The sequence below is a fragment of the Engraulis encrasicolus genome, chromosome 14 (assembly GCF_034702125.1).
Source record: "Engraulis encrasicolus isolate BLACKSEA-1 chromosome 14, IST_EnEncr_1.0, whole genome shotgun sequence".
NCBI classification, from domain to species: domain Eukaryota; kingdom Metazoa; phylum Chordata; class Actinopteri; order Clupeiformes; family Engraulidae; genus Engraulis; species Engraulis encrasicolus.
In genome coordinates, this window is record NC_085870.1 from 22,017,112 (window position 1) to 22,035,051 (window position 17,940).

General features: G+C 45.5%; 1 protein-coding gene across 1 annotated transcript in view; it reads right to left on the reverse strand.

Annotated features, from left to right (window-relative positions):
- Window positions 1-16,997, reverse strand: part of LOC134462267 (nuclear factor of activated T-cells, cytoplasmic 2) — a 31,508-nt gene extending 14,511 nt beyond the window's left edge. Inside the window, exons 1-6 of the mRNA XM_063215195.1 lie at window positions 16,631-16,997; window positions 14,904-15,894; window positions 12,282-12,450; window positions 6,937-7,139; window positions 5,398-5,570; window positions 2,779-2,919 (exon numbers count right to left, since the gene is read on the reverse strand). Coding sequence (XP_063071265.1) covers window positions 2,779-2,919; window positions 5,398-5,570; window positions 6,937-7,139; window positions 12,282-12,450; window positions 14,904-15,894; window positions 16,631-16,766 — 1,813 coding nt within the window. The 5' untranslated portion in view covers window positions 16,767-16,997. The remainder of the gene's footprint in view (window positions 1-2,778; window positions 2,920-5,397; window positions 5,571-6,936; window positions 7,140-12,281; window positions 12,451-14,903; window positions 15,895-16,630) is intronic.
- Window positions 16,998-17,940: the final 943 nt, after the last annotated feature.

The following is a 17,940-nucleotide window of genomic DNA, read 5'->3' on the forward strand; positions in this document are numbered from 1 at the left end:
ACCACTAACACTCTGTCCAGCAGGGCTGTTGCACGGGTGTATGGCAACACATACACACACGCACGCGCGCACAAACACGCACGCGCGCACACGCGCGCACACGTGCACGCACGCACGCACGCACACACACACACACACACACACACACACACACACACACACACACACACACACACACACACACACACACACACACACACACACATTGCTCAATTGTCTCATAAGCACTGAATAGAGCTGATAATGTACAATCTGCTCACTCTGTATCCCACACATTAGTACAAGGCAACTTTCATGATAAGGAGGGCCACATTTTTTCATCACCATCATCAGAGGGCCACATGACCAGGGATCCGACTGCAACTCACATCTCGAGATGCAGTTGGTTTCTTACTGACTGCCGATATTTTGGTTTGATTCGGAGGGGAGTGTTCTCTATCTGTCAACAGCATAATTACAATGGATTAATTCAATTAATAATTCTGTAATGTTTTGAAAAATCTGGTCATTATTTAGGTATTAAAATTTGTCTAAGGGCCACACTGAGTGAGGAGCCGGGCCGCATGTGGGCCCCGGGCCTCCAGTTGCCCATCCCTGTATTAGTATATGATGCTAAAGGGTGACTTCTGCCAATTTCAACATGCAGTTGTAATGCATATCAGTACCTGAGATTTTTTTTCTTCAGTCTTTTCGTGATCATTGTAATGGTTGCAGGTGTTTTATTTACATTTACACTTACATTACATTTCAAAAAAACATCTCGATGTATTCCCAATAACATCCAAAAGGTTATGGAACATCAGCAGACAACTAGCAAACAGTCATACCTTTTGGGATAATATTTGGAGTAGGCCTATGTTAAGAACGTTTTTAATGTAAACAAAATCTGCCCTAATTAGAATAGCTCAGATCTCGGAAAGGACTGAGTCGAAACATGCAGCATCACCGGGTACTGACAAGTCAAGGGTAGCGTGAGCAATACAACAGCATATTGAAATTGGCAGAAGTTATCCTTTAACAACGGCCCAGCCTACTCCCACAGCCTCTGAACCTGAGCTCGCCATCATGTTTCCTTCTGTCTTTGATTCGAATATAAAGCTACTTGTCATCATTACGAAATATAGACTGCAAATCAAGTCAACAAATGATAATGTTATTACACCATCTATTGTACACTAAGGTATTATATCTAACCAAAAGTATTCGCTCACCTGCCTTGACTCACACATGAATTGAACTACAATCCCATTCCTAATCCATATGGTTCAATAACATTGGTTCACCTTTTTACAGCTTCAATTCTTCTGTTAAAGCTGTTCACAAGGTTTAGGACTGTGTTTATGGATTTTTTTATCCTTCTTCCAAAAGCGTGGGTGAGGTCACACACAAAAGGCCTGGTTCTCTGTCTCCCCTCTAATCCATACCAAAGGGGATCTATCGGGTAGCCTGGGCGACAAACAGTCTGGCAAAAGCTAAGAGGAATCCGTCTCCATGGAGGGTGGGAGATGGTCTGACCTTACTCTGCCATTTAAATTCACATGTCGCAAAAGCATACAAATAACAAAACAAAAGTGTAAATAGTGTTACCTTAACCAATCAGTAACGGACTTTGCGGATGAGTTCTGCGTCACCACTCCCACTGATTGGCTAAACAGTGAGTGAACCGAGCTTAGAGAGTTTCGCCAGACTAGGTGCGGAGCCAAAGTAATTGGGTGGAGTAGATAGGATGGCGTCGCCAGGCTATCTATCGGGTTCAGGTTAGGATTCTGTGCAGACCAGTCAAGTTTATCCATACCAGACTCAAACCATACCAATACCCATACCAAACTGTTCCCACAAGGTTGGGAGCATGGAATGAAGCATTCAATATTATTTTTCCTGGAACTAAGGGGCCAAGCCCAACTCCTGAAAAAATAACCCCACACCATAATTCCTATTCTGCGGTACAATGCAGTCCAAAATGTACTACTCTCCTAACCTGGGAAACCCCATACTGCTTTGCACAATCGTTGCGATCTGATCGGTGAAGGGGTGGAGGTAATGATCTGTACTACATAGCAAATGGAAGCTTGCAGCTTGTTTGAATAGATACAACTGACACGGTTAGTTATGGGCATATATACTGTATATAAGTATAATATATAAGCATATGCTAAATTACACATTTGTAACGCCCAATAAATGACCATGGGCAATAGGGCTGCACAATATATATTGAAAATATATCGATATCGCAATATCAAGAGTGTCGATATGTGTCGCAAAAGTTAATTAATTATCGCTAACAAGTAAAACATTTCTCTGTAGTCCAATCACTAGCTGAATATCAACAAATGCGCAAGAAGCCCACCATGACCAAACTCACGCCTCCTACACAGGCCGACAAATTAGTGACAACAAAAACACTTGGCTATATTTCTAAATATCGTTTAAATATCGTTATCGATGTATTGCATGCTGTTATCGAGTATCAAACTTTTTTTCTGATGTTGTGCAGCCCTAATTTGCAATCGTAAACCACACCTTTCCTCTTTCCCACTGCTGGTTTTCTGGTTGGGCCTATAGCTCGACACAGCGAGACTCGGCCGCCACTTTTGGCTTTTTGATTGGGCACGACGCGGCTCAATCGCAGATCGGTTCAATCGCCAGCATAGTTTCAATAAGCAGCATAGTTGCAATACCACTCTGGCCAGCGCATTTCACCTTCAATTGCACTTTTAAAGAAAGGAAGTGTTTTGTAATTTGGTTAGTAGTAAAAATAAGATAAGTGCTCCTCACCGTGGGTCTTCTCTGTGAACACCACCTTGGAGTCGGAGGTGAAGTTCTGGCCCGTCAGGATCATCTGCTGGCCGCCCAGCACCGAGCAGTGCTCCACGTCCTGACGCTCCACTGCCGGGAGCTCATGGGCCGAGCGCTGCGCTGCTCACACACGTATGCACACACACACACACAGGCATGCACACACATACAAGCATGTATACACAAGCATGCACACACACGCACGCACGCACACACACACACACACACACACACACACACACACACACACACACACACACACACACACACACACACACACACACACACACACACACACACACACACACACACACACACACACACACACACACACACACACACACACACACACACTATTACTATGCAAAAAATTGCTGTGGCATCATATTAACGTAACATACAGCATAGATTATGTTGTTCACCCTACTTTTACATAGATTGCATTAGAGTCAACTTGGGCATGACTCTTGCATGACTTATTACAAGGTGACGAAATTCAGCAGCTGATCAGTTCAGCAGCTGATCAGAAGTGCAGATTACTGAAGTGCAATATGATACAGATTAAATTCAGCATATACCGGTTAAAGCAGGATTTACAGACTGAATGCAGTCATGTATGTGTGTACATAATGTGAGTAACTGTGCATTCTATTATGCACCTACAGCACTTCATGACACTCATAATGACTACTTATTAACCCCTTAAGACACGGTGTTATAAATTTGCTGTTACCAGAATGGCAATGACCAAGTCATTACTACTTCATTACTAAAATGCCCTGTGTTATATCATTGTAGTGTAGTACTATGGTAGTTAACTTTTCAATGTCTATTACAGTGTTCCACTAGTGGAACGGCATACATTATGGGGCTACCAGTGAGATCAATGGGGGCTACACAAGTAGGCCTAAAATTATTACAGTGAAAAATGTGACATTATATTGAATATGATATGAATCCTATTTAGGTGTCCTGTGAGTATGTGCTTGTATCTCTGTGTCCAATATACAATATATTTAGAACACCCTTTGAATGCAACTACTTGCAGCTGGTGCTGTACGTTTGTGTGTATGTAGGCGAGTACTCTATTCCTATGCTATTCATAGAGGCTGGACTGTAAAGTGAAATGATTCTGTTGCTATGACAAATAAACCTTTAGGATTCTAATTCTGTCTGTATCTCAGAATCCATACTTAGCAGCGGCGTGCACAGACATTTTGGGGGGCAGGTGCTTGAGAGTGGGCAGGGCTCGCATGTGGAACCTCCAGCTGCCTCAATACTATAGAGGCTATATATTGTACGTATTGGGGCATTATCGTCACACGCTTTTGATCATCAAGCCTTTGTTGATGATGATGTCAACATAGACCACAGTAAAACAGTTTTACTAGACTTGGACATTTGATCCAGTGAAGCATGGGCGTTTTTGGGACAGTGGGGCAAAGGGTCCTTTACCACCACCTCGTCCCTGTCTGTGCATATTGGCTGCCACAGAGGGTACCACCCTGCCACCAGGAGCAAATAAGTATCTTGCTCAAGGGCACAGGCCTTGAACATGCACTATTCTGGTTACCGAACAGGCTCCTCTACCCGCACAAATACACCTAGGGTGACAAGAGCGAAGGCGAGCAACAGAAGTATAGTAAAGTCGCCTAATTCCGCCCGTCCCCCAATTCCGCCCGCCTACTTATAAGTGATTATAGTTAATTATGTATCCACTGTTTTAGTCAGGAATGGATATCGACATGATACGGAGTTTGTATGCTTAATATTTGAAACGGTGATGACATTTAAAACCGAGTCAAACGGCCATAAACAGCATTGTAATGAAGGGTGTCGTAACGGCAGATGGAACTTTAATTTCACGACGACATTCTGGCTATAAACTCGCCCTGGCCGCTTCCCTGTTTCACTTTAGGACCAAAATTATTGAACCGTTTCCACAGTAAAGACCAAACTAATCACAGTTCCTGCATCGGTAAAGCCAGGACTACACGTGTGAACCAAATCAACACAACAGCATGAAGGAATAATAAACCGTAACGGAAATACAGACGTGACCTGAAATCAAGCGGGCGGAATTGGGAGCCTTTCGCCGGAGAATTGTGCTGAAGCTAGATTTTGGACATGCTGGACGTTATCGCCAAATTACGATAGAAAGGACTACCAATGTTAGCTAATATTGCTTATTACCTCATCTACACAGTTACCGCTATCCAAAAATACACGATAGCATAATTAAATATTATTTGAAAGAGTAATATTATCACGTTTTCAGTGAAGTGATCAGTGAAGTGGGCGTAATTTGGCGACCTTACTCTAATTGACTTTGTATTGAGTTGCGAGACAAAAGCGATTGTGGAGACAAGAGGCGATTTGCGCGACGAGAGCGACAGTTTGAGCCAATGACTGTATAGAGGTCAGTGACCACAGCCAATGGGAATGTTTGAATGCTTTGCCTTCTGCTTGTAACGGACATACTGCAGTCGCTTCAATCGCTCGTATCGCTCTGTCGCTTCAATCGCGTCGCGCTAGGTGTATTGGTGCGGTACCACCTGAGCCACCACCACCACCACCGCCGCCACCTATGATACTTACAGCACTCTATGATCTGCGAGGCCGTCTGCAGGGAGATGAACTGTCCCCCTGGCAGGGGCACGTGGACCCTGAAGACCAGCCGCACGCGCGTGTTCTTGCGGCCGATGTCCGTCTCCCCCTTACGCAGCTCTATGTCTGCGTTACGCAGCTTCAGGATACCGGCACTGTCAATGCTACAACACACAAAACACAACAAGACAGAAATTATAAATTAAAGTACATGGAGGTACTTGTGCACAACCCTTCAGTTGTCCAGGTGCAGCTGAAAGGAGAGCGAACCTGAAGTGGGCGAAACGCGTTGATCGCTCCAAAAAATAAAGAGAAATGATAAATTATTACACTTTGCTGACACTTTTTATCCAAACCGACTTTTATTTAAGTACAGGGTATTGGTTACAGGGCCTGGAGCAACGTGGGATTAGGTGCCTTGCTCAAACCCTAGCTATGGATGATGGTGCTGTTACAGTAAGTGTGGGATTTGAACCTGAACCTGCAATTTGAACCTGATCTAAAGACAAGCGCTCTTAGCATTGAGCCATGGCTGCCCACATTTTTTTTACCTTACTCGGAAATGCCTTCTGAAATTATAATAATTGCGGTTGCTATTGTATTTTAATTTTAACACTCCAGGGCTCACTACAGGGCGCAAAAGAGGTGGTTGAACCTGAACCTGCTATTTGAATCCTTGACTTAATGACCACTGCTCTAACCTCTGAGTCGTTGAACCATGGCTGCCCAGATTTTTCACCTTAATCGAAAATGGCTTGTGAAATGACACATTATAATTGCGGTTGCCATTGTATTTTCACACTCCAGGGCGTATTACAGGGCTCCAAAAAGGTGGATACTCATCTATGTTTCATGTTACATTGCAACTGAATCAGAACGAAACCATGTTTTGCATTGCTATCGACAGCCGAAGGTTTTCAGGTACATTGTGCGGGTGACAAACGTCTGTCTGTGTTTATTTGCACAATGAGTAATCATTACAATAGTCTTCTGTGTTTTTCATCATTTACAATTTTCCAGAAGCAAGATTTTATTAGCTACTGTAGTGCCAGTGTGTTTCTGTGTGAGAGTGTGTTTGTGTATGAGCGTGTCTGTGTGTGTGTGTGTGTGTGTGTGTCTGCGTGTGTGTGCGTGTCTGTGTGTGTGTGTGTGTGTGTGTGTGTGTGTGTGTGTGTGTGTGTGTGTGTGTGTATGAGCGTGTCTGCGTGTGTGTGTGTGTGTGTGTGTGTATGAGCGTGTCTTCGTGTGTGTGTGTGTGTGTGTGTGTGTGTGTGTGTGTGTGTGTGTGTGTGTGTGTGTGTGTGTGTGTGTGTGTGTGTGTGTGTGTGTGTGTGTGTGTGTGTGTGTGTGTGTGTGTGTGTGTGTGTGTGTGTGTGTGTGAGTGTGTGTGTGTGTGTGTGTGTGTGTGTGTGTGTGTGTGTGTGTGTGTGTGTGAGCGTGTCTGCGTGTGTGTGTTTCTGTGTGTGTGTGTGTGTGTGTGTGTGTGTGTGTGTGTGTGAGCGTGTCTGCGTGTGTGTTTGAGCCACTCACACTGTCCTCATGTTGTCTTTGGGGTCGAGCAGCATCTCCAGGACCTTGGTCCCGTGGATGATCCTCTCGTGGCTGGAGGTGGTGACGGTCTTGCCGGTGATGCGGTGCACCTGGTAGAAGGCGTGGGGCTTCAGGACGCGCTCGTCTGCAGTACCGATGTACACCTGCAGGGCCAGAGGCTCCTGTCCCTGATAGCCACGCAACTGGTCCATGAGAGAGAGAGAGAGAGAGAGAGAGAGAGAGAGAGAGAGAGAGAGAGAGAGAGAGGGAGGTTCAAATGCTGCCCTCACCACACCAGCACCTTCCTCCATGGCTGGAGTGACCTTGAGCAAGGCACCTAACCCCACATTGCTCCAGGCACTGTAACCAATATCCTGTACCTAAATAACTGTAACTCGCTTGGGATGTAGAAAAGCGTCAGCTACGTGAAATGTAAAAGAGAGAGAGGGAGAGAGAGAGAGAGAGAGAGAGAGAGAGAGAGAGAGAGAGAGAGAGAGAGAGCAAGAGAGAGTTATACAGTTGCCAGTTGGCATCGAGCTACTGTGTGCCAGCCAGCAGTGCCAAACTGTTTTTGTCTGGCATTTGCGCGGAAAAGTTATGAATGTGTGAAAACAGATTATGCCTCACACACCAGCAGCACGGTGGCCGGTGATGACTTGGAAATATAACTCAAGCAGATTCCTACCGCCTCCACCTCGTTTACGGCGACGCTGTGTCTGAAGCAGGCATTTAGCTGTCAGAAATGTATCTGTAGGTTCTCAAATGTTCTCACATTGGTCATTCCCATTCAAGAGACACATTTCTGCTTTCCTGTGTGGGACATTGTCACCAGAGACCATGGTTTGCTTACCATCTGCCAAAAAAACCCTCGCAATCTCTATTGATTAGATTTGTGGATGTCAAAGGCACCCATTTCTCATGCTATTGTTCGTGTTATGTGCTTCCTGACTGAAATCATAAACAAGAATAAATACAAATTGAAAGTTGGCAAGTTGACAATATGAAAAAAACGCTATCGTACTTCCTTATCAACACAGCACTTGGTGCTGGTACACAAGTAGACTACTGAAATTTCTCTAGTCATTATATGGCTTTACTGAATACTGTGTTAGTTAGTAAAATAACCAGGACCCCATTTCTCGAAAGGATCGTTGCTAATGCTAACCAGTTAGCAACTTACTAGGTTTCCAATGGGAAATTGCATTGCAACTAAGTACGTTGCTTAACTTAGTTAGCGACGATGTTGTTGAGAAACGCACTCCAGGACCATAAAGACTTCAAAGATATTTACTAACTTCGGTTTCAGTTGATTGGCTATTTTTAAGAAACAGATGACTTGCAACACATTAAAAAACAACAACAAAACCATGCTGAGAAACCTATACAAGGAGTTTATGGTGAAGCACAGGAACTGAGTTTGAGTTTCACTGTCAGCAAAGAGGACATGATTTGGATTATAAGCATTATAAGCTGTCTGAACTGATGCGAGGTAAGTGGAGTGAGTACACTCTGAGCTGATGTGAGGTGAGTGGAGTACACAGTAGACTCTGAGCTGATGTGAGGTGAGTGGAGTACACAGTAGACTCTGAGCTTGATGTGAGGTGGTGAGTGGTGTAGTACACAGTAGACTTAGCAGATGTGAGGTGAGTGGTGTGTAGTACACAGTAGACTCTGAGCTGATGTGAGGTGAGTAGAGTGCACAGTAGACTCTGAGCTGATGTGAGGTGAGTGGACAGTGTTGCCAGATGTGTCTGATCAAATCCCACCCAAAAGGTTCTCAAAAACCGCCAAAATGCGCTAAATTCCGCCCAATTTAAAAAAATTGCATTGATTTCTATGGGCACAAAACAACAGGAAAAAAACGCCAAATGGCCAATTTTTCCCATTTTTATCTGCAGACGGCCATCCCAAGTAGCCCAATTGGGCGGATAACCGCCCACTTTGGCAACACTGTGAGTGGAGTACACACTGGTACACTCTGAGCTGATGAGCGTCTGCACAATAGCAGTCAGCGGCAGGCACAGAATGGGGCGGGGCTAGTGTGGCTTCGAGAATGCTCTTTCATTCTGTCAGTCTGCCTCCAACAGGAAGTCCACCACACCTTAAGCCTGACTACAAACACGCATAGAAAAGCACAGATCACTGCTCTGATTGTATGCGTAGCTTACAAATGCATACAACTCCATACTCCATACTCGACTTGTGCTGTGACTAATACATTTGACTAATTCAAAGCCTCTCAGTAATAGTAACAATGAGAAAGCTGTGTGTGTGTATATGTGTAGGAGAGAGAGAGAGAGAGAGAGAGAGAGAGAAATGGAGTGAAAGGTTTCTAAATCAAGTCAATGCGTAAATGTATGAACGTATATGAGAGTATTCCATAAACAATATCAATTTGAACACCTTAGTTTTTAACATATCCTTCATTTTTAAAAACTACGGTAGTAAAAGATGTCCCCATGTTGTGAGAGTATGAAGGATGTTCATTTTCATATGAGCGGTCTGTCGGCCGCCATGGTGGCAGGTATATGCACATGGTACAGCAACAGCTACAGCAACAGGGAAATTACTTATCTCCCTCCCCATCTCTCTTGACTTTCTGTCTACCTCGCTTCCTCCTCCTCCTCCTTCTCTCTCTCTCTCTCTCTCTCTCTCTCTCTCTCTCTCTCTCTCTCTCTCTCTCTCTCTCTCTCTCTCTCGTCTCTCTGGTGTGCATCTTTTAACCACACAGCAACAACACATTGATTTATACTCCTCCCCATATTTTTGTATACAGCTTCAAAAATGTTCCCATCATAATGTAACATATTTTTTTTGTCGGAACAACTTTACATCTCTCCTCATCTCGCCCATGTCCAGAGGTATCAAAAGTAAAATTACATTACACTTAGCTGACGCTTAGGTCCAAAGCAACTTACACTTATGTAGGTTGAGGGTATTGGTCACAGGCCCTGGGGCAATGTGGTATCAGGTGGCTTGCTCAAGGGCACTTCAGCCATGTATGAATTCGCTGGTAAGAGTGGGATTTGAACCTGCAACCCTCTGATCTAAAGTCCAGCGCTTTAACCACTGAGCCATGGCTGAGTAATGGCTCATGGTGTAAGTACAACACTAGCATATGATATTACACAGCTGTTACAACATTACAATTGTACCTGATGAGATAGGTAGACTATGTTGTTCCTAAAAACACTAAATACCATACAAGGACCCACCACAAACTTGATCCACCCAATGCAGAGCCTGCTGATTGTAAGACAAGTACACTGGTCTACTTGTTACTCAGATGAGTTACCTCTGTTGGAAGCACAACTATTTCTTTTTTCCACTTTAACTTTTGACACCTCTGCCCATGTTCAACGTATCTCACTTGCACTACAGGGTGCATGGATGATGTGTGAATGAATGTACAGGATCTTTTTATTATTTTTCTTAAATTGTATTGTAAATGTACATTGTACATTGCAAATGTAATCTAGAAATTAATTACAGCGAAGTATATTATAGTGTGTTTTAGTTTAGGTTGGAGGATGGGGTGGTATTGGGTGTGTGTTTGTGTGTGTGGGCAGGGATGGTTTGGACTTGATGGGGCAGGGGCAGTGGGTTAGGACATCCAGTGCTTCTGAGCCTGTACGTTTTATTTTTTGTCTGTTTTCTTTGTTGGTGTTGTCCTCTTATGTGTTGTATGGTGCGGCAACCTCCCTGTCTCTGACACAAATTTCTACTTTGTGGAGACCAATAAAGAAACCTATCCTAACCTCCTGATGAAGTTACCATAGTTACCTGCACTACAGGGTGCCCTCCTGATGGAGTCACCACAGTGACCTTCACTACACGGTGCCCTCTCGATGGAGTTACTATAGTTACCTGCACTACAGGGTGCCCTCCTGATGGAGTCACCACAGTGACCTTCACTACACGGTGCCCTCTCGATGGAGTTACCATAGTTACCTGCAGAACAGGGTACCCTCCTGATGGAGTTTGTTACCATAGTTACCTGCAGAACAGGTTGCCCTCCTGATGGAGTTTGTTACCATAGTTACCTGCAGAACAGGTTGCCCTCCTGATGGAGTTACCATAGTTACCTGCACTACAGGGTGCCCTCCTGATGGAGTTTGTTACCATAGTTACCTGCACTACAGGGTGCCCTCCTGATGGAGTTTGTTACCATAGTTACCTTCACTACAGGGTGCCCTCCCGATGGAGTTACCATAGTTACCTTCACTACAGGGTGCCCTCCTGATGGAGTTACCATAGTTACCTGCACTACAGGGTGCCCTCCTGATGGAGTTACCATAGTTACCTGCACTACAGGGTGCCCTCCTGATGGAGATAGTTACCTGCACTACAGGGTGCCCTCCTGATGGAGATAGTTACCTGCAGAACAGGGTACCCTCCTGATGGAGTTTGTTACCATAGTTACCTGCAGAACAGGTTGCCCTCCTGATGGAGTTACCATAGTTACCTGCACTACAGGGTGCCCTCCTGATGGAGTTTGTTACCATAGTTACCTGCACTACAGGGTGCCCTCCTGATGGAGTTTCCATAGTTACCTGCAGAACAGGGTGGGTTAGTTCCCTGCCTTACAGGGTTCCCTCCTGATGGTTAGTTACCTGCACTAACAGGGTGGAACGTTAAGTCAAATCACTACTACAAACTAGTTACTCGCTCAGCGAGTGAAGTCAATAGAATGTCTATGTGTTTCAGCGAAGCGAGGAGGCGAGTAGGCGAGCAGAGTAGGCTACAAGCGATGCGATGTGGGCGGATTCCGAGTTGAAAATATTTCAACTTAGAGCCAGGCGAGTAAGCGAGTAACCAATTGGAATGCAGAGTTTGGATAACTGACAGTACTTCCCACTTGTGCATTGGCAGTTAAAGCCGAGGGAATGTTTAGCGAACGTTCCATGAGCAAGTGGCGACTAGGCGAGTGAGCGAGAAGCGAGTGTCGTACGTGAATGCAGCTTTAGTTACCTGCACTACAGGGTGCCCTCCTGATGGAGTTACCATAGTTACCTTCACTACAGGGTGCCCTCCCGATGGAGTTACCATAGTTAGCTGCACTACAGGTTGCCCTCCTGATGTGATGGAGTTACCATAGTTATCTGCACTACAGGGTGCCCTCCTGATGGTACAAGGTAGTTACCATAGTTACCTGCACTACAGGGTGGAGTTAGTTACCTGCCCTACAGGGTGCCCTCCGGGTGTGATGGAGTAACCATAGTTACCTGCACTACAGGGTGCCATCCTGATGGAGATAGTTACCTCTACAGTACTACAGGGTGGAGTTAGTTACCGGCACTACAGGGTGGAGTTAGTTACTGGCACTACAGGGTGGAGTTAGTTACCGGCACTACAGGGTGCCCTCCTGATGGTGCTTTGACGGCTCCGCGGCTGCCCTCCGTCTCGTAGTGGGCGCGGTGGTAGGTCTTTGGCTGCACCTCGATCAGCAGCTCCAGCTGACCCACGCTACTCGGCAGCTGCCACTCCAGAGAGGGAAGGGAGGCCACCGGGGCACTGAAGGGAAGGGACACACGCGTCACACACATTAACACACACACACATCTCTTCTTTAAATGGTCCATGTGTAACGGAGGCCAACTGACAGAGTTCGGCATAGAGTTCGGCATAGCATTAGTAAACCTCCCTCCCAAAGCCTCATTCAGTATCAGCACCGAACTGATGCGTTGTCTGGTAGATGGCAGGTTCAAGCCCCGAGTGGCAAACTAGTGTTGCGTCACTAGGAGGGGTTGGCCTGGCTGCAGGATCAACTCAGTTACACTGGTGCAATGACCCGTGAGAGAGTGAGGTTTAGGGGGATGCCAACTGGCAGAGTTTGACAGAACGTTAGTAAACCTTGCTCCCGAAGCCTCCTACAGCAATGGTTTTCAACCTATGGGCCGGGGCCCACTGGTGGGCCCTGAAGGTATTCCAAGTGGGCCTTGAAATCATTTTCCAAAAATAATAATCATATTTTGGTGTGTGCTGCGGTTGATTTATTTGAGTTTTATTCTTAATTGGGTCAGAGGTGGGCCCCGAACATTTTTGACAATTTCGAGTGGGCCCCAAGTTGAAAAAGGTTGGGAACGCCTGTCCTACAGTAACGGTAGCGCTGAGCTATCAACAGTATAGAGTTGCGCCTCCCATGCCTGAACTTAGAGCTGGGCAATACGACGATATATATCGTTATCGTGATATAAAAGTGTCGTGACCTTTCTCCTATATCGTTTATATCGTGGTAGTAATTTTATCAATTTTATACAATTGAATATAATTTAATTAGTTCATGCAACTGTAAAAATAAGAATAAAAAGATCCATTTTAAAGAAAGGTTGTTTTGCGACATGAAAAAATAAAATACACATGCTCCATTGTTTTATGTCAATGTGAATGGTGTTAAGTTGTTCTTCCCAGAATCATTTTTGTCACTTAAAGTAGGTTCCACTGATAACGTTTAGGTTCTTCAGAGAGCCTTTATGGGTTCCTCCACCGTGGGAGAATGAAAGTGCTTCTGGAAAGTGGGAAATAGGCCTATCTTTCCATAGATGTAACCTTCACCTATCCAAATCCACTGTGATTGAATGAAGCTCCAACCAATCCATTGGATGCAACTCCATTCTAATTCATTCCAACTGAATCCCACCAGTTGTTGCTTGATCACTTGCATCATTCTGTTCAAATCAATGGGTTATTTCTAATATGCTAACTCCCGTCCTTGACCTGTGGTTGTGACCTTGAGTTTTGCTGATGCCCCACCTCAGTGGAGAAAAGTTTCCCCGCTGTCAGCCTATAGCCACAACAACTTGGGGGACTATTCCTCATTCACCATCCCGATTGCAAATGAGAAAATGACATTAGAATTGCACTTTTGCGAGGTATTGAAATGCACTTCTGTGGTCAGTGACATCATCACGAGGCCACAAGCAGGCAAGGGAGCAAGGGAGTTAGGATATTAGACAGAACCCGACAACAAATGTGAATCTTCTATTATGCTAGCTTTTTTTGCTCACCTTTCTCACAGAAAGTAGAAAAGGCACAAATGGGTAGACTGACTACTAGACTGATCATGAACGTTTGTGTTGTGTCACAGGAAGTATGGGTGAGCAAGTGGGCCCATGGTAGTTCACTGCTGCTTGCCCTGGCCTGTATGCCTCTCATGTTTTAGACCCTGTTTACACATGGATCATTTTGTAAACACATCCATTTTGGCCTTTTGTTTACACATAAACAAAGTTCTAGCTCGAGTCCCTAAAACAGATATTTCTAAAACCGGAATTTTCTATAAACACACCTGATACAATAGTCATTTTTTTATCCACATACCATGTGGTTCAAAGTAGCCTTTGTAAATATATAAAAATGTAAATGTCAGTTTTTAGAAATAGTCAAATACATGTAATCAAGGGTGTGATTCATGGCTTGGTCTTTCCTCTCAATGGGCTTGTCTGAACTAAATGACATCAGTCAAGCTACAGGTTAAGCTTCGGTGACGTCACACACACAGTGACAAACCACATCCCTAGTGTCAGGAGAACTAGTGGGGAGACTGGTGAAGCTGCTGCTGAGGTTGTTTTTGTGGCTGTGTGTGTGTGTGTGTGTGTGTGTGTGTGTGTGTGTGTGTGTGTGTGTGTGTGTGTGTGTGTGTGTGTGCTTGTGTGTGTGTGTGTGTGGGGGGGGGGGTCTGTTACAGATTTGTTACAGTAGGCAACAACCACCTTTCTGTGAGGGCTGAAAGGTTTGGATTAAGGACTGGCATGCAAATGTTCCCAGCCTACCAAATGCCAACTTCCAGATCTCTGTCTCTCTCTTTTACACACCCACAGACACACACACACACGCACACACATACAGACACACACACACACACACACGCACACACACACACACACACACAAATACACACACACAGACACACACACAGACACACACACACACACACAGATACACACACACACACACTTCCTGCCTACCTGCAGGGCACCTGGTTGTTCCACGGTGCAGGGATGAGGTAGAAAGTCTCCAGCCCAGTGGCAGCGGCTGGTGGTTCAGCCTTGACCTCATGTGAGTAGCGCAGACCCTCACCCGGGTCCACGTATTGCACCCCTCCTCCAAAGGTGGCACGCACCATCTTGGTGGGCACAGGCTTGGGCAGACTTCCGCACAGGGCACCGACGAAGTCCAACTCGGCTGGCCCACCACCACCACTACCACAACCGGCACCAGCACCGGCACCAGCACCGGCAGTGGCACCACCACCAGAGAGCCCAGACCCGCACGGGTCGGAACGGTCTTCCGGGTGGGGGGAGGGTGAGGGGCTGCGTGAGCGAGCCACCACCAGCGAGGGGTTCTGGGACTGGTCGTAGGTGCGCTTGCCCTTGGGGGAGGCGGAGCGAGAGCTAGGATGCGGATGGGGGGAGGAGGAGCGGCGGCAGGTCAGGAAGGTCTCCTCTGTGATGCTCCCCCGCGGGGAGGTGGTAGGCGAGGCGCGGGGGGAGCAGCCGGCGCTCTGGGTGTGGAGGCTCTGCATTGGAGGGCACAGCTCCGGAAGGGCGGAGGGGGACACACACGGAGACGTCCAGGGGGAGCACACCTCAGACCAGCTGGTGGAGGAGTTGCTGCTGGCGGGGCTCAGACACTGGGCGTCGGCGCCGCCACCGCCGCGGTAGCTGCTGTTGTCATAGTAACCCGGCACGGTGAGGTTGGGCCGAGGAGGACCGATGTCCAGGGGCTCGGTATGCGGGTGGTCGTGAGGGTGCAGCTCAGAGTAGGTGATCTCAATGCGCGGGCGCAGCGGGTCGGGGTACCCCTGAAATTCCCCCAGGCCATCGGTGGTCCCGGAGGAGGCATCTCCGTGGTGGTACGGAGAGTCACATAAGTCCTCTAGGCTGTAGGGGGTGTGGTTCTGTGCACCTGATTCCGGGCTAAGAGCGTCCTGGGCATCTTGGCTGTTGCCGTCGTCCCCTGTGGGTGTTGTAATGTAAGCTTATGCAGTCAGAAAAGAATAATCATAAACCGCAATATGTTTCTTCATTTTGTGAATTAAGAGATTTGGGTTCTATTGGATCAGGAATCTTAATTGTACATCCTTCCTTGCAGTAGATAAAATATGAATGGTACATGTGCATTAAGTAGGCCTACTTTCTTGACACCAAAAGACGTTTCATTCTTTGTACTGATAAAGATTTACATTTGATATCTATAAAGCATACTTGATTCAATTGCAACCAATGATTTTATTGTAGACCTAAGCATAATTCAGGATAACATCAAGTCTAAAAATGCTGATGTTGAATGTGTTCGTCTGTCTGGGAACATCAATTCTTAGGTTATTACACGTTCGCAACAATATTGTGTCGTGTTAACAGAGACGGTCTATTATGATTTTGTTAGAACTAAAAAAAAAGGTGTTGGACGATAGAAAGAAAAGCTCAAAACAGTTATTGAAACAAAAGGCGCGCGCTCAACGCTCGAAGGAAAATGATCACTGGTAGGCCTATGCCTATTTGTGAACTTACAGGCCTATAATAAACAATTCGTTTATCATAGACCATGTCGGAATTAATTGCGCACATCTAATACTTAACCCTATACAGTGTTATTGTATTGATAGCAACTACTTTCGCAAGTAAGTTTAGGCTACTGTGGCTTCGGCTAAGTGATGCACTAAACTGATGAAGTAGATAAAGGCCGCACCAACCTTGCTCACTCTCCTCGTTTCCTGGAGGGTTATATAAAATCAAAGGGAAGTCGAGGTCCTCTTGGCCGTTCCCTTGGGGTAGGTCGCCGTGGAGCCCCGACGTAGGGGGGTCCCCATCATAGTAGATTGAATTCATTTGTCCCCTTCCAGTATTGTCCTCGGCTATAGGCTGCTCTTGAGAGCTATAATTAGAATTGTTTAAAAAAAAATAATAATAATAATAATAATAATCCGATAGCAATTCCGAGATATCTTCAAAATAAGTGTCCAAAATACACCGAAAACAGAACTATTTTAGCAGGTAACCCCCGGAAAGGTATCAGCATATAGACACAAACTCGTGCATCCAGAACCGAATTGTGGGCAACTGATCAAGTGCGCGACAGTATGAGAGTGAGTGAGGGAGAGAGAGAGAGAGAGAGAAAAAAAACACAGCAACTTCCTGTCTGTAAAGAAAGGATGTTCAACTGAAACAGTAACCTACGGTAGGTGTACTCGTGCATATTTGCGGTAGACAGCGCACATTTTCAGTGTTACTACACCCCCGCAAACACATTTTACCGAGTTATTGAAAGGCGGCCTCTCTCCCAGTTCTGAGAAATGTTTCTCCGTGTGATGCAGGTAGATGTCTATTATCCATGGCCGAATTGAATGACGTATAGCTTAGCATTTATCGTGGTTGTTTTCTATCACATATTTGGTTCACGCAGATGGTGTTATTCTTCAATAGGCCACATTGTCAGCAAAAAAAGAGAAAGAAACAGAAAATAAAACTTCAACCAAACTCCACAATAACCATAAGGTGGCGCCGTATCACAGCGTATGCAGTCAGCCAGTGTATGTTGGGTGTGTTGCAGTAATTTTGAGATCATAGCACGTTTTGTGTTGTGTCATATAGCCTAGGCCTACACATCGGTCCATTATTAATGTAGCACACATTTCCTGAATGATTTAGAAGTAGGCTTATGTATTTCACAAATTCAAATATTTTTATATGGTGTTTTTTCCAGTGAGATAGGCTTTAAAGTTGTTTAGTGCCTACACTTTATAATCCGACATTCACCTGTGGATGAATTAATAAACAGGTTAACTATCAAATAACGTTTTTCTCTGTCAAATAACTAAACCAAACAACCCGTTCTAAAGGAGTTCTATTCTGTTAATCGTGGCAGGTGGTAAGCCAGTCAACACAAGATTACATCTGACACAGCAATGCAAATGTGTCATAGCAGGTGTTAGTGACGCATGCAGGCCACACTGATAAAGGACCTATTGTCATTAGCATCTGTGACACCGGGAGTAGCCTACCT